The sequence below is a fragment of the Toxotes jaculatrix genome, chromosome 15 (genome assembly GCF_017976425.1).
Source record: "Toxotes jaculatrix isolate fToxJac2 chromosome 15, fToxJac2.pri, whole genome shotgun sequence".
Classification (NCBI taxonomy): domain Eukaryota; kingdom Metazoa; phylum Chordata; class Actinopteri; family Toxotidae; genus Toxotes; species Toxotes jaculatrix.
The window spans coordinates 18,231,956-18,256,892 of record NC_054408.1 but is presented as its reverse complement, the minus strand read 5'-3'; the positions used below and the strand labels follow the sequence as shown (position 1 = coordinate 18,256,892).

Genomic DNA, 24,937 nt, shown 5'->3' with positions numbered 1-24,937 from the left:
AGTTCGCTCATCAATGAATCTGACATTGATCTCTAATATCACATTTATCAGCCAGGATATTTTTGTGTGTTTGCCTGGTCACACCTTTCATGAGTGTTTGTGCTTGTGTGTAGATGATGACTGCGGAGATGGCAGCGATGAAGTGGGCTGCATCCAGTCGTGCTCCAACACCCAGTTCCAGTGCACCAGCGGCCGCTGTATCCCAGACCACTGGGCCTGTGATGGTGACAATGACTGTGGGGACTTCAGTGATGAGAACACGACCTGCAGAGGTGGATCAGCACGTAAGAATGCCAGCATTACCTTTTAAAATGCTGTGAAGTACTGAATAAGATAAAAAGTCGGTAGACTAACACATTAGTAGTGTGAAGCCAGCGTATTTATAATTACCCCATTATATATTAAGTCATCACAGTGATATGTTCTTTCTTGAATTTCATGAAGTATCTGCCTCGCAGCAGAGCTGTCTGGCAGCACCTTTATGAGAGTCAAGTTGCCCTTATATCTGTTTTAGTGTGCTAATGATTTTATTTGCAATTCTAATCAATGTTTAAATTTAGGTGTTGTAATTACAAGTTTAACAATTAATCAGCTTGAGTCCAATAACTTTGTTTTCACACTCACATGTGACTAATCTTATCTGGTTTCTGTTCTGGGGTTTTTCACCATCAGGAGCTGAATCATTTAATCTAATTACCACAGAAACCTCATGCAAGCTCCTAGAAAACTCACAGCTCACTTGCTTGTCACTAGAATGTGTAGACTATTCATCAAACTGTTTCCTGATGGGAACTGCAGGCTTCCCCACTCCCCCGTGTCTGCTTCTGCTTTTACCCCGGGGGACTGAATCTGTCTTAGCTTTGCTCCGGCTGTTGAGGAAATGTTTTTTTTTTTTTTTTGACTTTTTATATATTAAGCAAATGGTTAATCAGATTCAAAGCATCATATATCCTGAAGGCACAATACATGACTTTAATTGATTCATAAAGCTGTTTATTATGTAATAATGTTATTATGCTCTCTTGGAGTTATTTGGTTTAGAACTTCTTCATATGATTGAAATACACAGTTTCGTTCCTATTAAATAAAAACATCACAGAAAACGTGTGATGTATTTCTCGCAGCCGTTGAGCATTTTTGATCATCACAGGATATGTCCTGAATAATATGTAGATTTACTCCAATGGCTACAATGCAACGCATACAGCTTAATGGTGTAGTGGTTTCTTTTAGTTGCAATGAACCCCTGCTGGAGAAAGATGTAGTGCACACAGAGTCATTAAAAAGGGCAGAAACATCTTAGGGACATAAAACTTAGATGCTAGAGGTGAAATAACTTTGCTCTTTGGAACTCACTGACCTATTATAGCTGCCAAGTGCTACATTTATCTTTGCCCTGCTTGCAAAGATAAATATTTGTAAACAGTAAAAGATGTCTTGTAAAACATGAAGTACAATAGTGTTGTGTGTTTGCCTATGACAGTGTGCTGTAGATATGTGAGGCAGTCATTGTTAAATGACTTTTGTTTCAGTGCTGCCATCTGTGATTGAGTGCAGTGGGGAGGAATTCCACTGTGTTACAGATGGAACCTGCATCCCTGAACGCTGGAGATGTGACGGAGACAAGGACTGTGAGGATGGGAGCGACGAGAAAGACTGCGAGGGAACCAAAAGGATGTGCGACCCCAAGGCCAAGTTTACCTGCAAAGATACAGGTAGTAAATACAATGCACTGCTAAACGACATAATGAGCCGCAGAAGTGAAATATGAATTGACAAGAGCTATTTTTATGGAAAAAAGATGCCAAAGGTGACGCTTCATTTTTACTGTAACTGTGTTGTGTTTTGGTAAACAGGTAGTAAATGAATAATTGAAACCTGTAGATGCTAATCTGGCTTTGAAATATCTTCTAGAAGTTTTAGATGAAGTCTGGCATACGGTTGGAGTGTTGATTCTTACTCTTCATTAGTCACACTGATAGTTTTGGTTGGTGTGTAGTAAAAAAAAAATATGATCCTAAGGCATAAAAACTAAATTCAGCTTGCATTTGAGTTCAGCTAGTAAATCTTGCATCAGTCACCTGAGACAGATTCTATACTTTTAGCACCACAGCAGCCTGGCTGAACCAATGTAAGCATGAAGGGCAGTGAGACAGCAGCAAAAGAGAGAAAGCCAAATCAGCTGCGTTGAGTATTGGTTATAATCATTTAGTCTACCTTCCTAGCCCTCACAGAGAAAACTGTAATAAACAGTATCCTCTCAACAAACTAAATAAAAGATCCTGTTTATGTTCTTTTTTTGCTTGGTTCTGTAGAGAGGAGGAAAGTGTCTTAGACATTTCATGAACATTTTTCTGTGTATCTGTTATAAATGGAGCTGCCAAATGGCTCTCTTTCCTTTCATAAAGGCTTCATTCTCTGATGGACTTTAGAGGCTTAACTACTCTCCACTGTGGTACAGAACAGTGAAGTTTGCATGCACTTGTTCGACCAATTAGGAGAAACCATTTAAATGGTCTGTTTAAACAGCCCATGTACCCAAACCCAGCATCTTTCAGCGACAGCGAAAGGAGAAGGTCAGCGAGTGATTCAGTTACTTTCTGTTTTTAGCTCTACAGCTTTCCACTCATCCCTTGACAGTATTATCGAGAATGGAGGCAATGCTGCGTGCTGAAGGCTTGGTTAAACCACACAATTATTATTCACTCTAATTCTGCAGCGTCACACCCTTGTGCACTGGTGCAGTTCGTTCTGTCCTCCCCAGAAGAACAGTTCCTTTTCTGGCAATAATCAAAAAAGGGTTTCTGAAAAGGGCCACCTTAATTGTTCTGTTCAAGAGTCAGTTTATTTCATTTTATTTTGTTTTTTTTTTTCCTCATAAGACTGAAATATCAAACTCTACGTGTGGATGCATTTCCATATGTCTTCTTCTTCTTTTCAAACATGACTGGTTACAGTGGCAGATTCTGGGGTGGAATATATGAGTAGAAGAGTCAGTTTCAGATTAGGTTTGGGTCACAGTACATAACCTTCATTCTGTCATGGCAATCTGTCATCAAGTGAATTTAGGATTGATTAAATACAGGTATATTAAATTCTACAATTATTTATTATACTTAACATGAAATAGATTCATCTGAAATTTGCAAAATAAAGAAGAATGACTCTTAATGACAAACGCAAGGCAGTTATGCTAAGACACACATTTTCTGAGTTGGAAAAAAATCATGTAGAGGATGCCAGCAAATTTGAAGTTCTTTATTAGTAAAACTAGCTGCCGCAAGAGCGCTAATACAAAGCAGTGATGTCACAAATGCTAATTTGGTGTTTTATTTCATCCAGCGACATTTAGCGACTTTTTGAGCAGACTATAGCTACTTTCCATTGAAAGTTGTTGTTTACAGCGGAACCACAACAATTTTCAGCTACATCCTCAATTTCGCATGTTGACCACATACAATCTGCTCACCTACTAGATTTAGACCTAGTTTTGTTTCCTTCTTCATCTCCTCCTCTGCTTTCTACAGATAGAGACACTCATAAAATTCATTCATTCAGCCGAAGTTGTGGGATTTTTGAGGATGTGTCATTCAAGGTGAAATTGCCATCAAGACTGGCTCATTCAATTATACAAATGATTAACCTCCTTGTCCATGTGCATCACCACAAACACACATTTTGGTTATATTTGAAATGGAATGTTTCTGTGCCCCAAGTGTCGTCCATATTTTACGCATGGAAAAGCTTGTGCACTTGAATTTCACATAACCTTTCATTTTTATATGTGCAGCTGCACTGGCATCACATTAGGCATTTAGAACATGAACATGGGTTAAATCAAAAATGTCGTGGGACTATATTGTTGTAGAGACAACTGGAAAGCTTAAAATGAATACGAAACCAAACAAACACACACCTGAACACACACAAACTCCACACACCCTCGGCAGTTGCTTCAGCCTCCCACGTCGGTTTACCCTGATCCTGCACCAAGCACAAACCAGTGGGATCTCAAAACCCTATGATGTAGCTTTGATGGAAAAAACTGTAAATTGGAATATGCTGCGATCCAAGCTTCACCTGGGAGAGTGCAAAAATGATGATGCATCCCGGTATCTGTGTTGTTTTCTTCTTCGCCCCCCCCACGCCCCAAGTGGTTCCACATCTTTCTAACTTGCACAGTGAGGGAATTACAGATTACACTGTAGTGCAGTTATCAGCATAAAAATTATTGATCTTAGGATTTTTCCATCAAGTTGAACGTTTAGTACAGAACTGAGAAAGACTTTGCTGTTGATTGAGGCCTCCTGTGAAATAAGCTTGACATCTTTACTATCTAATATTTATTCTAAGGACGTGATTAAGAAACTGAGTAATGAAACATTTGTCCAACCTAAAGTAAGAAAAGACAAGCCCTGAATTTACTAGTTACATTTCAGATAGTTAAGGAAGGGAAATGTGTTTCTGAACCCCATATCATTTGCATAAAAGAAGTAAACTGCAGTGAAAGTCAAATTTTTAAGACCTTAAGAAAGCTAATGTCTGCCTATCTTATACTCTACAGGCAAATGTATCACAAAGAGCTGGGTGTGTGATGGGGACATCGACTGTGAGGACCGCTCGGATGAAGACTCCTGTGAGTCTGCTGTCTGCAAGCCACCCAAGTACCCTTGTGCAAACAACACCTCTGTCTGCCTGACACCCGATAAGATCTGCAATGGCAAAGTGGATTGTGCCGACCGCTCGGACGAAGGACCCATCTGTGGTAATGTTTGTCCTGTCTGTACATGACATACCTTTTTTTTCCCAAAAATCTCATTTCACCACTGTGGACATTAATATGCTGCTGAGGCATCGCTCTTCTTTGAAGGCTTTCCATGAGACTTTGGAGGCTGGGCACTAACCTAGCTCACTGTCGGTGTCCCAATTCATTCCAAATGTGTTTGATGGGGTTGAGGTCAGGCCTCTGTGTAGGTCAATCAAATTCTTCCCCACTAAGCATGAAAAAAAAAAAAAAAAACATTTCTTTTTGGACTGGGCTTTGTGAATTCCATTCAACCATCCATTTTGAACTGCTAATCCGGATGTGGGTCACCGTGACAGCAGGCTAAGCAAGATAGCCCATACCAGATATTCCTCTTATATTCCTCTGATATTCCATGTTGATACAATAAAAGACCATGCACAAGCTGTCGCCACAATCTTGGAGGCACTGAATTATCAAAAATATCAGTGTATGCTGTAGCACTAAGTTCCTTAATTCCTTTAGTTAATTGGAACAAAGGGCCTTTGGCCATGACCAAAAGTGGTCTGTTTATCAAACGCTCGTCCCCTAAGGGTGTGAAAGTTTGTAAAAATTTTCTTTACTAGATCTGTTAGTTGCAAATGATTAAAACAGTGACCAGTTACACAGCAGACAAATGTTGAGCACGCATCTGTATGCTCAGTCCTCATCTCTAAGTATGCTAAGTATGCTCCTGAGCTCCACTGAGGGTGATCGACTAACAAAGTTTGAGGAGTTTATGTGGATTGTTTGATACTTTAAGCTGTAAAAACTTGTCAACATTGGAATCCATTTTTACCAAAATTCAAATTGACCATAGCTGATGTTGTTCAAGAGGAACTTTTTATAGGTACCTTTCAAGTCTATGGGGGGGGGGGGGGGGGGGTTGATACTCTAAAGATATGTTCTGGATGAAGAATCACTTTTAAGTGAAAACCTGTCAAAAATAATGACTTTCATGGCATTTTGGATGTTGTACTGTTCCAACTGTGTTTGAGTTCCTTTGATTGCCATTTCTTGCAAGGATAGAAACACCAGAGTTGGTGGAGTTTTTTAAAGGGAAGATAAAACAAAGAAAATTGTGACAAATAAATAAACCACATTTACAATGCAAATGAAACTTGCAGCACATTCTACTGTACAACTACTTATTTAGATATAGCCATTTATTCCTCATAATTTACATTTGATCAACCAAGAATTGGAAAGAAAATTAAGTGGAAACACTGCGGCATTGCCACATCCTCCAATTTTCACTGCAGAGGCTGAGGACATGCTACCTGCTGAGGCACCTCACAGCACTTGTGCTAACTCTCACTTTGTTTTTTTTTTCATCTAATATTATATCATGGGATGTTGAGAAATATCTCCCAGTGAATTTATGCATCCTCACCTTCAAAGTCAGCAGCTCAGAGCTTGACAAGGAAATGGTATGTGGTGTCTCAGAGACCGAAGGGACAGAACATGAAGAAATACTCTGCCTTCCTCATGATGGCAAATGTGGAAATGTTTATACAACAGCCTTTAGAGAGAAGAAAGTGATCTCATGTGACTAGCCCGAACTATCTAATCTCTTAAAGTGAGCAGTGTAAACACGGAGGTTCATTTTCTGGAGCGTCACTAACCAAGTCTTGGCGGGGCCCTGCAGGACCCTTGAGTGTCTATGTTATCATAGCAGAAAAGAGGGATTCTGCCTCCTCATAGACAATTAGGATCTTGAGGGTCTGATTGATCCACACACACCCCCCTGCTGAGAGAGTGCAATGCTGTCTTTGCCCACACAAGACACAGGTCTTAATCACAGTGGGAAAAGAGAGGCCAGAGCAGTTTCATTTTCACCAGTATTCTTTTCCATCTTGACCCGGCAGCTTCAAACAAAAACCAGGTGTGTGGCGCAGAAAAAGAGCTTTCTAACAAGATTACAGAGCATGAAGTTAGTTCATATCACTTCTGAAAGGAAGCGTTATGTTCTTTTACCAGTTTTGTTTTTGAAGCAGTGACAGAAATAAAAGCCATTCACCCCCAGGTGAATCCACACAACCTGCCTTATTAAGGCTTGCTCATTATACAACACTTTTATTCTCATTAGAATTGTGAACACACTCCTTGCGCTTGACTTATGATCTCTAGCTGTGAGTGAAAAGTGTGTTATCCTTGCAACATTATGTTCAAACATAAAACATTTTGGATTCATGCTGTTGTTGGATATTAGGCATTATGTAAGATGGCCAGGCAATACTGTCTTGCAGAGACACCAAACATATTTTTCAAGTGCTCTTTTAAATCTCATTCTCTCCTCCAGAATCTTTACAGCTTCTAAGAATTTCTGTCCTCTCTCTACCCAAGATATGTGTCTTGTAGCCCGAGGGGGCTGCAGTCACCAGTGCACTGTGGCACCAGGAAAAGGGGTTGTATGCACTTGTCCCCCTGGGCTTCACCTGGATTCCAGCAACAAGACGTGTGAGGTGGTGGACTACTGCAGCCATCACCTGAAGTGCAGCCAGGTGTGTGAGCAGTACAAGACCACGGTGAAGTGCTCCTGTTATCCAGGATGGATGCTCGACGCAGACGGAGACAGCTGTCACAGCACAGGTAACAGACCTTAGATTTTGTTTTAATGTTTGTTTTAGTGATGTTGTTGGTTGTAGTGATGCTGGGCAGCTGTGGGCTTAAGGTAAGAGAAACTGAAAAAGAAAAAAAAAAGTCAAACTACAGAATTAGAAGTTTCTTGTGTTAGTGGTTCTGAGTGCTGAAAAAGTGCAGGGGTGGTCTGTTGAATAGTAATAGATGGTGATTGAGAGTACTGTCAGGTCAAATTCAATCACTTTCAAATCTGAAGAGGCATCTGGGTGATGAGTCCTGTCTGTTTCTATCTGTACTGATGCTGAGTGAAGGAAACATGTTCTCCCTTCTCAAACCACCAGAGCTTTGTTATTTCGTTCAGCTGTGTAGAAGTTCACTTAAGGCCTAATCTCATACAACCACAAATGTTTCACCAGTGTAGTATCGCATTATAAATTCAAACTTTCCACTATTCTGATTGCTGTCATTGAATAATCTATTTGATGAGACTGCTTGAAATACAATAGTTACACACACGCTGTTGGCTTGTCACATTCAGATTTATGGACCTCGTTTTGATTACATGCCTCTCTATTTCACTCCAGGATTGATGGCAGTTGCAGCTCTAATCTTACATTAACGCAGGAAGAGAAAACACAATTTTCTCTGGAAGCCGATCAGAATTCTATAGCTTCATCATTAATCAAATTGCGCATACAAACACAAACATTCCAATTTCATATTGAGAGAGGTGTTATTGAATTCTTTGTGGAGTCCCGAGTACACATCTACTTCTCCTTTCCCTTTGCATATCTCTGTAATATATTTGTTAGGAAAACCTGCGAGTACAAATCTTCTCTCGGGTAGCAGTGTAGCTAGTTTGGTTACAACACTGAAATGTGTCATTGAAGCAAGGACACAATTTTAATTGCATTTTTATGCAAACAGTTCTGTTCCCTAAAGTATTTGTTAGTCTAGGGTGCAGTGAAGATAAGGCTTTGCAAAAAAAGGCCCGTATTTGAAAGCCTGTGAGTGTAAGTACAGGGTGGGTTCTGTGTGTTGATTAATTAGTGTGAATGTGTACATTTGTCATAGTGTGATGGATTTCGAGTTTTAGTTTTACAAATATTTCTGACAAGCAGAGCTGTTCTGGAGCTAGAAATAATCTTGCTGATTGAACTAAGCCTCAGTGGACAAGGCCAGACAAGTTCAGTATGCAAGCACTGTTGCCAGCTTTAGGACTTGTCACTAGATTTAGCGACGTCTTAGAGACCCTACAAAATGTATTTCTCATAAGAGACTTCTCACAAATGTATCTACTTTTTCAGAAAATGAAAAAAAAAATGTAATGTGTTGATTCCCAAAGTATTTGGTAACAAATTGGTTTCGCTATAACTGATGCATATAAATATGCACTACTTAGTGGTGAAAGCATCTGGTCCTCTACACAGTGGCTCAACAGAGAGCAAGCAGAGGGAATTAGATTTAAGGAACTAAATTAAGGTCAATTGTTTCAATTTCTCCTCAGAGTTTACTTGATATAAGCAAACAACTGTAAGAAATTCATATTTTGATGGAATTCAATCAAAATAACTAAAATAACTCGACTATATATAGTGACGTGTGTGTGTGTATGTGTGTGCATATATATAATTCAGTATAACATCTGCTTTGGTGATCACTTACCTTGCCATTCTAACATTGTGATATGTTGTTGTTAGCTAGTGAGCTAGTGTTGCTCATAAAAAAGGCACAGTGGGCCTTTTTCACAGCGGAATTTTGACATGTCTCAGTAGGAAAAAGCACAGGTGATGATAAAAGCATTAACAATGGCTTTATTCTATTCAAGTGGCCCATTATGCCATGACTGTATGACAGTGAGCCAGCATGCACAATATCAGTACCACGAAACTGAAGCAGCCAAATGTAATTCAGGCATTATTAATTTTATTATATACACCTGTGCTTTTCCTACTATGACATGTCAAAATGTGTTCTGTGAAAAAGGCCCATAATGCGTGTTTCTTGTTGCCTTTGTACCTGTGGGTCCTAGACAATGATAGACGGTGCTACACATTTGGATTTTTTTTTTAGCTAATGTGAAATGTGTTAGCTTTGAGGGTCAGAAAAATATCAACCCTTTCTGCTAGTAAACCAAAGGAACAGTCTTGGTTAACTTGTTGCCTATGTGCAAGTTTTATGTCATCATCTGGTGATGACATTAGATGTAGTTTTTACATTACAATTAACATTTTCACATCTTGTTTTAACTTTAAAAAAAATCGCTGTGTACATGATTTGTCAGTGTAGTATAGTGTTATTGTTATTTTTATTCATTTACTTTTTTTTTTTCATTTTACAATAATATTTCTCAGAAAATGTGCTGGAGCTTTACGTGAAAACGTCATTGATACACTCCAGTTGCACTTCTGTTAAAGGAAACAGAGGCAGTCACAGCTTTGTAGTTCAAAACACTGTCCACTACATCATGATTAACAATTTACTCAAGACACTGCTCGGTCCTAGGTGGCACTCTTAAATGCTTGTTTCCTGTCTCTCCTCCTGACCAGATCCCTTTGAGGCTTTCATCATTTTCTCAATCCGGCATGAGATAAGACGAATAGACCTTCACAAGCGGGACTACAGCCTGCTGGTGCCGGGGCTGAGGAACACCATTGCACTAGACTTCCACTTTAATCAAAGCCTACTTTACTGGACAGACGTAGTGGAGGATAAGATCTACAGGGGAAAGCTCTCTGAATCTGGTGGTATGCACACACACACAAGTACATGCATCCATGTACACAAACATTTGCTATAAATCTAAGAACTGCTCTGATGTATTGGCTACTGTCATTACACATAGTTAGCTCTGATACAGTGAGTTGATATTGTCTTTCCCTAAAAAAATTATCTCATGTTCAACAAAGTTAAAAATTACTGCAGGTGTGGAAGCCTTCATCTGCTTTAATAGAGCATTTCTCCCTCATAAAATGAATCAGAACTTCTCCTTAACTCTGTATTTTTGAGGGTGGCTACACATTCACTGAGCCCTCTTGCCTTTATTTCCCTCCATGGAGCCATACAAATGGCCTCTTAGCTGTGCCTATTCCATCCTTTTGTGAGACACACATAAAAGCCCCAACATCTAAGAATAATTGTAAACAGCTGGATTATAAATATTGTTGGAAAACTCTTTTACCATGCTTAATGGAACCAAGCAATCTTATTTACATGGAAAAGCTTTCCTTCAGAGTTTGTGGGCTTTCTCTTCTGCCTTTAGACTGTTTTCCTGAGCACGGTAAAAAAGAAACCATCCACCGCTGCCCATTAAATACAATGTCTGTGCATGCTACATGGTCATGCTGCTGTGATGTTTATGTTGTTGTTTCAGGGGTGACAGGGATTGAGGTGGTTGTGCAGCATGGCCTGGCCACCCCAGAGGGCCTGGCTGTGGACTGGATTACAGGGAAATTGTACTGGATTGACAGCAATCTGGACCAGATTGAGGTGGCCAAGCTTAATGGAGATATGCGCACCACACTGATTGCTGGAGGCATGGAGCATCCACGGGCCATTGCTCTCGACCCAGGGCAGGGGTATGTTATACACTAACTCTCATATACAGAGCCCGCTGTTAGCTCTGCTATCCATCAAGCACTGAGATTATTGGAATAAAGTAAAATTTCAACCTCCTTGTATTCCTCACTTCTGCATCTGCCTTGATGTATGAAGATGTCTGCTGTGTTAAGGTCCATTAAGGCAACAAATATGGAATACATCAATAGCAGTGCTGTGTTCTCCATTCTAGTAATGACAACTGATGTAGCTAATGCCCCCCAACCACTGCTCCTGGTTTACACACTTCACTACCCTTTTACCTACCCTTTTTTTAAAAAAAAAAAACATTTCAAGATAGTCGAATAAAAGCCCAAAATATGCTTTGTTCTCATTTGTTCATCATTCCCCTCAGGGCCCAATTTTCACAATCATAGTTGTTTTTCCTGCTGAGATGCATGGGGAGAGTGTTTGTAGACTGATCTGTGGCTCTGAAATGGCAGCCTCTCCTTTGCCTTACAGTCAGCAAGCAAGTCATTAGAGGAAACACCTATTGCAGTGCATTGATTATACTTTCTTTTCCTTGTTATAACAAGTGCTATGATAAACCTTTTAATGGGCTGAATTCAGTGTTTCGTGGGTCAGCACCGACATCACACCTGGGGTAATGGGTCTGACTTGTGCTACAAACCTGGAAGAGTTTATGATGTTGTGGACTGTGAAACAGTTTGGAACTTTGCTGCCCAACCTTTTGAAATGAAACTAAATTTCTGAGCAGAGCACATTCACACGGGCAAAGAGGAAAATCCTCACATCAATCAGGGCATGGTTCTATAGGTAGCAGGCATCATATCCATGTTTGCTTTGCTTTATTGGATTTTTTCTTATTATTATGAAATACAAACTTTATTTTGAACAGTAATCTTGCAATGACTTACTAACTTGTTTTGTTATCTCCTTGTTATGAGGAACATTTTTCATATTACAAGATAACAAGTGAGGGAGTAAGGGAGAATTTAAGCCCAAAGATAAGGCATTTGTAGCCCTTGAACACTGAAGAAATTGTGTGAATGTTTGAGCGCGTGTGTGTGTGTTGGAGAGGTGCTCACTAATCTGTGTGTATCTGTGTATGTGATTTTTTTTTTCTTTTTTTTAACCATTGATGTTTGTACTTATTAACTGTGCCTTGAATTGTTTTATAGAGCCTTGTGGGAAGCACATTACAATGTATCATAATTGTTAGGCATTCAGTCGTAGTTAACTGTTGAGACTTGAAGTTGTGCAAGATTTCATGGTTGGCTGTGTAGTGTTTTATTTCAGTGTTACTCTGTTTTTCAGTGGTCAGTTAAATGTATTGTGGTTCTCTGACCACAGATCAGCCTTTAGTATAGAACTAGCGAGTCTAGAACTAGAGTTTTATTCCAGGGTCCGTGGGACTGGGGATGCTGAGGGTGATGGAAATAAAAGTATATAAATAAATATATATATATTTATATAAATAATCTCTGACAAAATGATTTGAATAATTTATCTTTAGTTGCTTGTCCTTTGGATGAAATGTAAACAAATCATCTGAGCTTAAAGTGTAAGGGAGGTGCTAAACAATAATAAACATAATACTGTATATCCATTTAGGCAGTGCAAATGTTGACTCTGTCTGTAATCCAGAGCGATTACTTTTCCTGCAAAGCGCATTTGCTGTTGTAGTTTAGTTGTATATACACATAGTTTCAAGAAGACAAGGCTGGGCTGTCACTTTGGACATGTGAAGAGATGATTACCACAAAAATCAATTATCTTTTGTTTCACCTTGCCTTACATACGTGTTTTGCACATCTGATAGTACATTATGCAGAATGACAGATAACCTCAGACCAACCATCAAACCCTACATTAATACAATCTGGATCAGTTTTAAAGCAAATGAATGTGTAGCCTGTGTGTGTATTTAACGTTCTGAGTAGAGGTCTGGTCAGGTCCAGATTTGATTTAGAGAGGAAACGGGTCACTCCAGGTCTTGTATTGAAGTATTTTCCCCCCTCAGACAGTGTTTCTCTCCCCTTAGAATTGTGCTTTCTGTAACGCTCACTCTCTAGATGATAGAGTTAGGGTAACGTGAGGTTCAGGTTAATGTAAGGGGAAACTTCGACTTTGACACAACACTAGTACTGAGTTTTGTGGGTGCAGGGCAGAATTGGACTGGTGCAGGACTCTGGCCTGACTGTTGGAAGCAATTTGGGGTTTAATGTCTTTCACAACAATGCCTAGGCATGTAGAAAGTAGCCCTGTGAGTAGTGGATGGCCTGCTCTACCTCCTGAGCACAGAGCAGCCATTGATCCGTTACTCACGTGTACAAGGCACAAGTAAAACAAATGTGCAGCAAGAGCCTTGGTGCTGACTGGTGAGGCAGACAGATGATACAGATATGATGCACATCTGGCTGTATTCGAGACATGGTGCATCACTGGTAATATTTTGAATAAACTACCATGAAGGCAGCTCTTACTGTATATGCAGTAAGAGCTGTCATTGGAAGATTTTTTGAGGTTTTGACCAAGTAAGTGCTTGTTGCAGTGCTTTTTGCAGGTTTGAAAATCCCTTAGAAAAAAATATAGGCCCAAAATGCTGTGATTTTTATACAGTTTGTGTAGTGAAGTACAGTTTCAGTTGTAAGCATGTGAAGGGTTTCTGTGCATGCAGCATTCCTGCCCCATGATCAATGAGAAATAGCCACAGAATTACTTGGATTAACTTAATTTGGATGTGGAGAACAAATGTCTTTTTTTTTTTTATTGAACTCAACCATAATATTATTAGTTTTTTGAAGGCATGGTGGTAGGTATGTAGGTAGGTATGTAGCAGCGAGAAGCCAAAACATCTTTTGCTAAATCTTATCTTTTTTAGATACAATCTGAATTTATTTGCAATTTGACAGTGGTCAATCCATCCACATTGGCCTGCAAGGATAAATGATTTATTTTTTGCTTGTTCAGTAACATAATTCAAAAACTTTGCTAAGTTTAATTTTAATAAATGATTCACATACTTTCTTGAGTTTCTTTGTATAATAAAGGAAATAAATAAACATCTAAAAGTCAACAGGATCATATTCTTTTTGTTTGACTCGTTAATAAAACTTTAGTACATAATGCAGGTAAGAAATGTTGCCTAGCAGCAGCTGCTTTGAGTCGGAGAAATGAGTTCTGCAAGGAGAGATGCTGAAAAGGTTTTAAAAATTTAGGGGCACCTGAGTGAGATAAGGAAAAAGCACCGACCGAGACTGAGGTTCACTTCCCAGCAGGTATGACTCTGTCCTGGACAGGCACCCTGTCAAACACAACCGTCAGTGTTTGCCAGGCCAAACAGGTGTTGAAACTGGTGAAGGATCTTTTCCATGTCACTGTGCTGTGACTTCATTGGTTGGTTAAGGCACCTTGATGGAGAAGCCTGTGGGATGTGGGCGGGATGCCACAATCCTTTATGTATCTGAAGCAAAGATTACATTAGTTTACATTCAACGAAACTGCCCTGCATTCAGCCTTCAAACAAGTCATGTCTTGATTTTGAAATTAATAATGAATTTTTAATGGAGGGATGGCAGTGTACGGAATAATTCTGTAGTTTGTAGTATTTGTTCTTTGTATTGCAGGCTTGAACTTAATGAACTGCATGTTGTTGAACTCAGCCAAATAGGTACATGTACTTTGATTTGATCTTAAGATAACGCCAAATATTTCTCAGTTGAATAGCAAGAGCTTTTCATACAGTTTTGTAATGATATTAATGGGTTGTTTCATAATAACTGTGCATATCGGCTATGCTTTGTCTTATTTAAGGGAAATAATAGACAATTATTCCTGTTGTTACCCAGTGAAATGTGAGCCTACAGCAGGAGGCAAGTCCTTGCTTCCACCTAACATGAGAGCCTGGCCTTGCATGTTGCAAGTCTGATGTTTGTACCTCATGAGTATGGTTTGTTTTCCAGACTCAGCTGTAGCCGCAAGACTGGAATCTGTATCACACGTGTGAAATCCTCATTCAAGGCTGGTGGTGATAGTAGCTGCCTGGCTGGAAGGCCTCCATGCCGCCCTGCTCCTCTCTCTCTTGATTTATGCAGTTTACAGTGGGTTTTATCATTTGACTAAAAGACACAGTTGGTTACAAAACAAAAACAAATCAAATAGTTCATCCTGGTGGGATAACCCTACATTATACTTACTACGTGTCCAAATGAAGTTATTCTTCATGGAACCACATAATATCCATTCATGTGTGAAGACTCTACTGGGTTCCTAATGCTAAACAAAGAATCGTGTATCTATGGAACACTGAAGTCCTCCTCAGAGAAGATGTGTGTAAATCATGACCCTGAGAGGTGCTGTGGTAATGGGGTGTGATGTGATGATGTGTTATATATTCAGTGGAGACTCTGGCTTGTCCTATGTCTGAAAGTCTGTACTTGACCTTTGTTACTATGGTAACTGCCAATGGAGAGTGGACAGCTGTACACTATCAGCCATGCTAGAAATAAACAATGACCCGTAGCTTGCAGTAAGGGACCTGTGTGTGTGACCTGTGGAGAAACATGACCCAATAATACATTTAGACCTAAATACCTAATAATAAAGGGAAAATACCCAGAGAAGGAAAAATTCCTACCCAGCACAAGTCAACATTTCCACAGCTGCTCTCCTGATGTCTTTCAAGTATTTTACATCAGCAAGTGTGTTCCTACACTCGCCCTAATCTACCAAACTAAAAGACTTAGCAGAACACTCTTTGACATTAACTAAGTGTAATGCTTGCTTAAAAAAATCATTCAGAGAGTAAATTTTGGTACTTTCCACTTTGATAAATTCGTATACATATTTGTTAAATACACAAATGTGATAAAAGTGTGGTTCCTTTTATGAGAGAGCAGTGAAAAACTAATTAGCTACTGTAGCTAATTAGTAGTTGTTTACTTTTTCTGTACCTGCTGCAGTTCTGGAAATACAATTGGGAAATTGTATGCTTTTCCTTTTTACAGAATATGGCATGCTAGAGTTAGATGATATATGATTTTGCAAATTAAACCAAAAAATAAAAAAAGAATATATCTTCACTGCTGCTGCTGTGTTGCTAGTATTTCACATTAGGAGCTTACTTTGGATTAATGTATCTGAGAACTGGCCAGGGGTTGTATACTGTGGCCAGTATATTTCAGATTAAAGCAAAACCCAGACATTCCTAAAATCAATTTAAAACTCTTAAAAAATGAGTAATCTCCTCATGCACTCTCTCCTATAGTACTCTTTCACATTTGGGAGGATGACTACATTTCATGGCTGTGCAGAGTAGGATTAATGGGTGCTTTTGGTGCCTAAAGACGCATTTCCATTCCAGGGCAATAATTCTAATCTAATTACTTGAATCCACTCAAAGGAGTGGGTCATTGATCAGGGAGGCCTTATCAAGTGAATACGGCTATTGATCTAGACAAGGATATTTCTTCCTAACGCTGTTTAGTTGTCGTCAGTATGTGATTTAAGCTTGAACACCCATTTTCTCCCGCATTCTAGCTGACTTTGTGGACCAAGTCAGGGCAGAAGTGACGTGTGCTGGGTTGGAGTAGCACTCTGGATACTGTCAATGGTCACATCAATGACAGTGTTCATTTTCCGGCCTCATTGAGCTGTGAAAAGTCATAATACAACAGATGGCCTCCCATTTCAAGCCACAGATGTTGAGGGTTGCACTGGATCACTGGTGCTGTTCTTGGACAGTCATCATCATCACTATCTGTGTTAATGCATACAGTCACAACAAGCATTATATATTTAATTAATATGTTTTACATAATAGCTATGGTGGGTACAAATGGCAGAGAATTTGCTCTCATATAGTTATAAGGTCTATAAAATCAAAATAATTTTATGAAAAAATTAAGTTTGTTGTTGCTTTTTCTTGCAAAAAGCAAACAGTGATCAGTACTAACTGTTGCCTTTTTGGGTTTCTGCTCCAAGGATCCTCTTCTGGACTGACTGGGATGCTACTTTCCCCCGAATTGAGGCTGCATCAATGAGTGGAGAAGGCCGACACATTGTGTTCAAGGATATGGAAATTGGTGCCTGGCCTAATGGACTGACTCTGGATCATCTGGAAAAGAGGATTGTTTGGACAGATGCACGGTATACCATTAAAATTTTCATGCTGTGTGCAGAAGCATTCACACTTTTGATAACTTTTAACACATGTATATGACATTACATACTGCAAAGAATTCGCCATTGCCTGAGTAAAACTTTAACTTGAATCTCCAATCTACCAGTGGGCATTTAATAATGGAGGACATGTAATATTTAGAGATCTTAGCGCAATGGCCATATTTGGTTTTAAGTGGGTCTTGAACAATTCAACAGTTCCATCAGTGGACCGGAGGGTTACACTTTGATCTGCCTACTGCTACTGTTCACTTTCAATGCATTTGTCGAGCAGTTTAAACTTTGATATGACCCTTTGTGTTGATCTCTTTTGAACAGCTCCGATGCCATTTTCTCTGCACTCTATGACGGCAGTGGGGTCATTGAGATCCTCAGGGGCCATGAATACCTGTCCCATCCCTTTGCTGTGTCTCTCTATGGAGGCAATGTGTACTGGACGGACTGGAGGACGAACACTTTAGCAAGAGCGAATAAGTGGACTGGGCGCAATGTCACTGTCATCCAGAAGACAAGTGCTCAGCCTTTTGACTTGCAGATCTTCCACCCCAGCAGGCAGCCACAAGGTGAGAAAAGTTTTTTTTTTTTTTTTTTTCAGGCTTCACTGTTAGAGATGAGACTCTCATAGAAAGGGGACAGTCCACAAAGTTGGCTGGAACTAGGTCTATGAATAATTTTCATCTTAAGATCATACCATCACTGTGACAGCAGTTGATAATTTAACAGGATACAAAACAGGAAAGAACAGAACAGATGTATGTAACATTAAAAAATGCATTAAAAAAATCATGTTTTTTCCCTTGTATATTTGGTTTTGCATCACTTCAACTAATTCTGACCTTCAGACTGTAAACTGTTCACTTTTAAGACCTTTAGTGTAAACTATCGAAGTGTAAACTCATCACAATGTGTCATATTGTGCTCTGTAGGTAAACAAAAAGAATTCAGATCGTATGTCGCTGTAATCCTAAAGTACCACTGGTTATTGGCTGAGGATGCATTATCTTTTGAAAAAGAATTCATTCTCATGTCGTGACAGGAGAAAAAATATGGCACAATGTAATTAATTTCAGCTGCCTTTGCCTCCAACTGGCCTGTCAATCAGAGAGTATGTGTCTGAATGAAAAAGGTACTCATGCAGAGAATTAGCTAGCTTGAGTTAATGGTACCTTTGAATGTGTTTTTCTCACCATCCAAATTATTGTAATAGGTTCATACTACTATATTAAAACTTAATCTTTTTTTTTCTGAATGTGAATAAAGAGAGCTGCAGAATGAGAACCACATCTGCCGGTGACATATCCAAAAAAACAAATCAATATGAATAGTGTGATATGATGACAGGAAATACATTGAATAGTTCTGAAACTTCATTTGAGAACTATTTCAGAACAATTCAGAACTATTTGTTTTCAGTGAACACTTCAGGAAAAAAAAAGTGTTTTTGTGAGAAGCCAAGAATCCAAGATCCAGAGCACAAAAAATAATTAGAACTGATGAGCTGTCTGACACAAGGCCTACATGTGTAATCCAAGTTTTATTTGAAATGCAGATCAGCATATAAGATATAGTGCCAAGCTTAAAATTAATAGCATGAAATCTGTTTTCAATTTGCTTTATCATGTTTTTTTTTTTTTTTGCAAATATGTTGTTTGAAATAGATTTTTGATTGATTTGTAAAGCAGATTCGCCAAAATAAAACAGTGGATTATGGATCATTGTAGCCATGAGTGCCAGGGCAAGCTGACGGATGGATCAGTCTCTGCCACAGCAGCCTTTTTATACATTGCCAAGTTTCAAATGTACCCCCTTAGCTTTCTTCAAATGTGAGCCACTATCCTTAAATTGGCATTATTGCTGTGGTAATCGGGTTTACATCTTTTTAGTGATTCCACTGCTTCTCCAGTGTGTCACAAGTTAATTTGCTTGTTTCCTCTCTGTATCTGCATTCTCATGACTGTTCACTAAAGATAAGTGTAAGCAAATGGGACTGCTTTTCCAAAGAAGACAGTAAGCGTGCCTAATCCGATTTAAAAGAGCTCAACGGGGGTGATGGGGAAACTGGCTATTATCCACTCTAGCCAGAACCAAGGTCTAGAAGATGTGGTGCTCCACTCGACCCTGAACATCTGGATCAGAGAAAAAGAAAGGGAGGGGTGTGATGAAGATGGGTGAACTGAACAGCAATATGCAGCTTGTCTCAGGAGCTATTCAGCAGGTGCCACAGTCGAGCTCCACTGGACGCATAAACAGGCTCTAAATACATTGGGTGTCAATTGAAAGGCAAGGCATTGTTTTAACATGAAAATGGGTAACAAGCATTTGCAAATTAGGAGGCTGATTGGCCTGTTACTATAGTTACAGTTACTGCATAACAGATAATTAGTTGAGTGTAGACAGAACATCAGAAAGGAACCTTTATAACATTTATACACAGCAGAAAGTAAAAGAAAATAATAACGGCTCCACCAATTTTTCTTGTCAACTGTTGGGTTGAGTTTGATCTATTGAGTAGTGTGAAATCAGTGTGTAATTTTCAGGACATATTGGCACTATGGAGTCTTCAATAGAAGTACCAGTGCAAGTACATAGCCTTCCTTTTTTTCTCCTTAAATTTAGCCTGTTCCCTGAAGTGAATGAGGAAAAAAAAAAAAACAGTGGGACTGAGGATAATTTAGTTGGATCTATTTACTGTCATAATTGTTATGCTCAATGTGTGCAAAGCTTTCCATAAACAATATAATATTTATGCAATTTAGAGCATACAGTTATTTGCAGGCAGACAAGCCTCACTGTAAATGTGTCAGCACTATTATCGTGACAAATGTAATAGGCTTTGAAACAAATAAGCACAACAAATATAAGGCTCTCGGTGGAAGGAATCACTTGCATATTAAACTATATTGTCACTACACTGGGCCTTCTCAGAATATGATTTTTGGATTAAAAAGTAAGCTTTTCTCCTTATTTTTAGAGAGTACCACTATTTTGACTATTTCTTGCAAAGGAATCTGACAGTTTAGAGCAAACAAACACCTTGGCTCTGTGGTTGCTGCCTGTCATCCCTCAAGAGGATGATTCAGGTGAATGCAGCGCTGTTGTGATGTTTTCCTATTAGCATACTGAGTCAGCTGGGTGCTGTTTCCAGCTCACAGAGACAGAGTTGCATTTTTTCTCTTAAATAAGCCACATTTGTGATGCAATGTGGCTCTCCAGTATGTTACTGAAGGAGACCGGGAAACGAACTTCGAATGAGCTTGTTTGACATAAATCATCCTGAGTAGTTGGAGAAATTAATGTGTTTGATGCGTTAATTGTTATTGCAGCATAATGGGAAATAACTGAACTGTGGGTGACTTTCTTCAGTTTTGCTGAAGTGATTTATTCTGAATGAGGGTATAGTAAGGAATTTCTCAACGGACTCCTTCAAGTGTATTGCTCCTTTAAAATTACTCTTAGTTAGTTAAAAGCTCATGAAATTCAGCTTGCTGTGGATGTCTGGTAGAAAATATCAACAAAGAATGGTCTTAACCTGGACATTCTGCTACGCTATATTAACAGGGTAACTGACATAATCCTGAATTCCTGCTGGGTGACAAAGAGTAAGACTAAACTTAAAATCTGTCATTTATTTCCATGTCTCTTCATTAGATTCATTTGAACAAGAGACCAACCCGAAAACCAAAGCATGGGCAGAAGATGAGTAAAGTTCATTCAAACCCAGCGTAACAGTTGTTTTCTCTTTGCATTTAAAAAGAAACCTGCTAGAACATCACACACATATTGTGCCATTTCTCCTCTTGTTATAAATTAATGCCAGCTCTTTATTTTCCAAACTGTCTGTACAGACTGTTCTCTGCTCAACAACAAGAACAGTATTGTAATCATAGTTATTTTCAGCCTTTCTTTGCTTGTTGGAAACTATGCATTTTCTTTGAGTGGCATAATGAGACGGGCCTGTAAATGTCTTTTTGTGTGTTTTAAACACGTGTTTTAAATGCCAGCCTATAATGGCGGTGCGCCACTCAAGTTATGAAGTGTGCTCTCTTAGCTTTCTGTGTAGTTGTTTATCATCGCCTTTACCCAATTCAGTCTCCCTCTCTTAGTTCTCAGAGTTCCCCTTACCAATTATGCTGCCTGTGACAAGGTTATTATAGTTGCCAGTTTCAATATTCATGTGGAAGATTGTTCAAACTCAGCCGACTTTGATTTCCTATGTGTCACAGATTCATTTGATTTGAGACAAAATGGTCTTGACCCCACAGATAATTATGGTCAGACCCTTGACTTAGTGTTACCACATGGTTTGAGCGTTAACAAGATCAGCGCAATTGATCCTTGAGTCTCAGATCACTTTTGTATTGTTTTTGACACTGTACTCCAGGCTGAAACTAAAAATAAGAATCTAGTGAAACTTGTCCTGCTAATATTGATGCACCAGTAAATAACTTTAATTTCCTCTGTAACTCCACCCTAGATAATGTTGCCCTGTAAAAGCCAGATTTTAAATTCACCTTGGCTCAAGTGAAGATGTCTGCAAGCGTGAGAGACAGCACAGGAGGTGTGTGTGAGAGCAAAATATTTTTCAAATTTAGTTACTACAGCTATCAGTTGTCCCAGAAGTCTTTTTAATATTATTGATTGCCCTTTTAATCCAAACCTGATCGTATCAGGTCCAGCATGTCCATGCCTGCTTCCTTCATAGACATATCCTGCCCAACTGGTGTCATTATCAGCCAATTTATTATTTATTTATGTTGACAAATGACTGGACAATGTACTTCAGCTGAAACCCTTCTCTAGTCCAGCTGACTCTATTCCCTCTAAATTTTGAGATGTTGTCTCCTTTAGCTCAATTTACTGATCACTTTTGTTTTCACTCTGTGTGTCTGACTACTTCAAGACCGCCCATGTCCAGCCTCTTCTCAACAAACCTGGCCTTGATCCCTCCGTCAACAAAAACTTCAGACCATTTTCTAAGCTTCAATTTACTGTCAAAAACGTAGAAAAGTCAATCTCAAACCTCTGATTGGATCTGTCTGGTTAAATGTCGAGCTGATTTGAAGGACTGAAGGTCCACAGATTTTCTGCAATTGAACCCTGAAATCAGAGGTTCTTGTGATCAGCCCAGAAAACCTGAAAGCGCAGATTAAGCCATTGCTAAAATGTTAAGCCTGTGGTAAAAAAATAAATAAATAAAAATGCATTTGATTCTTGCCTCAGAAACCTCCTCGAGTCCTGTTTTTACCATCGAAGAAATATTCAGTACAGTGGCTACTGACTTGTTTTAGGGTTGATTTTAAGATTTTATTTATTACTTTTAAGGCTTTTCACAGCCAGTGTTCACAATGTTTTTGCTCTTCCTCCACCAACCTATGTGCAGCCTGAGGTCTGTTAGTTTCTTTATTGTATTTGGGTCTCTTTTAGCTCTGTTCTACTAAGAGTCCATTTCAGAAAAGCAAAAATGGTAAAAACATTTAATACCAATAAAAGAAACATAATTCGGTATACAGGTACAGTAAAAAAAAACATATATTGAACACATTCACACTCATTGATGTCATGTTACTGACTGGCCTGAGGTGCTCAGACTCGCCAATTCACTGTCTCCTTTTAAATCACTTCTTAAACCTCATTTTTATTGGTTAGCCTATGGATGATTTAACAATGATGTCTGTTTTTTTATTTTTATTCCGGCATGTCAGTTCACATTGTTTGTTATGTGTAAAGCAGTTTATAACATTAGGTTTGAAAGGTGCTATACAAATAAACTTTATTATTGTTATGTTGTGAAGCCTATTAGTCCAGCTCAGGTTCAGTATTTATCCTGGTCTGTCTCTTTGCTTGCCGTCTTGACTTCTTATCCTGAGTGTTGCTGAATGTTTCCTTTTTCTTTTTCCTCTCTTCCCTCTCAGCCTCTAACCCATGTGAAGAAAATGATGGACGTGGTCCTTGTTCACATCTGTGTCTCATCAATTACAATCGCACTTCATCCTGCACCTGTCCACACCTTATGAAGCTTTCAACCAACAGACAATCCTGCTTCGGTGAGTGACAACATGTTCCCCTTTTTTCATGCTTTCTCTTTATGTCATCAGTGTGAAAATGTAGGCCATTGTGTGAACAACAGGAAAGGTGTTTTGTTTTACGTATGAATTTCATACCTCTTGATTGGGACTAACATTTACATCAGGCTGTTACTATCACACCCTCACCTAGACCTAAAAAAAAAAAAAAAAAAAAAAAAAATTATTGATTTCTTCATCTCACCAGCACTGAAAAGGTTCCTCCTGTATGTGCGCCGGTCTGAAATCCGTGGGGTGGACATTGACAACCCCTACATGAATGTCATGACGGCACTAACGGTTCCTGACATTGATGATGTCACCATGGTGGACTATGATGCCCAGGAGGAGAGGATCTACTGGGCCGACATCAAAACTCAGACCATCAAACGGGCCTTCATCAATGGTACCCAGCTAGAGACTATCATTTCTGCAGGTGGGTGCATTTCAGATAATCATACAAAATCCAAACTGTGTGTGATATATCCTACAGTGTATGAACTAATATTGATTCTCCAGTTTCTCCCTGACTACCTTTTTTTTGGTCATGGAGTTGGTGTTATCAATTATGTTATTACTGTGTTAAAATAAACTATATATTAAATAAATAGTTAAATATACTATATATTAACTAAAACTTTCCTGAGCTTATTTGCATTATAGTTTTGCAAAGCACACAGGCATGACAACTTTTTTTATGCTCTTCCTGACAGACATAGTGAACTGTCGTGGCCTGGCTTTAGACTGGCTTTCCAGGAACTTATACTGGCTCAGCTCTGAAAATGACGAGTCGCAAATCAATGTGGCTCGCTTTGATGGGTCCCTGAAGACTTCCATCATCCACGGCATTGATAAGCCAAGGTGCCTTGTAGTGCACCCCGCCAAGGGGTAAGTAGATTAGAGCAAGTCTGTGCACTTCGCCACTTTCAGTGCATAGTATTAGGAAAACTGACGACAGGCCTCACCTGCACAAAAGAAGCATCAAAGCCCTGTTGTTAAGAGGTTATGTTTTACAAGCTTGAAATGTTTTCAGATCTTTACAAGGATGTCAGGGGAAACAAAATCTATTGCCTCACATTCAGTTTCCAGTTATAATTAATATAAAAACATAACATTCATTGATTGTTTTAAACCTCATGATGTCTTGTGCCTAATTGGATCACTACATATTCACCTCACATCTTCCCACACAGAAAAATCTATTGGACAGATGGCAACACCATTAACATGGCCAACATGGACGGGAGTAACAGCAAGGTCCTCCACCAGAATCAGAGGGATCCTGTAGGTCAGTATGAGAGCTCCGGATAGCATACTGAGCTAGACCTCCTGTTCAGCTGTACCTCCAATAAGACCAAGACAGGAATTTATTTTGAAGTTCTGTCTGTTCAGTTTTTATAAATTCAGAATATTTACATGCATGTTATAACCTGATTTGATCTGAATGTAAAGAACTACATTACTTGGTTTGCAATAACTCAATTTCCCCAATAGCTCAAGTGCACTTTGCTGCTGATTTGCTGCTATCTGGAAGGAAATGTGATAGCCCACTCAAACATCTTAGTAACATAAAACAAGAAATGAAAGTGAGGGAATTTGTCAATTTTGTTTGGTTATGGATTCAATTTATGGTAATTTAATTCAATTAAATTTTCCAGCATCAACAGCTGTGCCACTGCATGCACCACTTTGCATCTGTGTTCACTTCATTCCAAATTCATTTGAAGTAATTCCCCTATTTGAACCGTAATTTGATGAAGATAACCCG

At 39.1% G+C, this 24,937-nt stretch overlaps 1 protein-coding gene across 1 annotated transcript in view; it reads left to right on the top strand.

Moving 5' to 3' along the window:
- lrp1bb (low density lipoprotein receptor-related protein 1Bb) overlaps positions 1–24,937 on the top strand; it is a 241,714-nt gene that overhangs the window by 129,295 nt on the left and 87,482 nt on the right. Inside the window, exons 20-31 of the mRNA XM_041056911.1 lie at positions 114–284; positions 1,533–1,715; positions 4,565–4,765; positions 7,130–7,375; positions 9,916–10,113; positions 10,740–10,944; positions 16,910–17,074; positions 17,426–17,670; positions 23,020–23,151; positions 23,378–23,605; positions 23,883–24,057; positions 24,363–24,457. Coding sequence (XP_040912845.1) covers positions 114–284; positions 1,533–1,715; positions 4,565–4,765; positions 7,130–7,375; positions 9,916–10,113; positions 10,740–10,944; positions 16,910–17,074; positions 17,426–17,670; positions 23,020–23,151; positions 23,378–23,605; positions 23,883–24,057; positions 24,363–24,457 — 2,244 coding nt within the window. The remainder of the gene's footprint in view (positions 1–113; positions 285–1,532; positions 1,716–4,564; positions 4,766–7,129; positions 7,376–9,915; positions 10,114–10,739; positions 10,945–16,909; positions 17,075–17,425; positions 17,671–23,019; positions 23,152–23,377; positions 23,606–23,882; positions 24,058–24,362; positions 24,458–24,937) is intronic.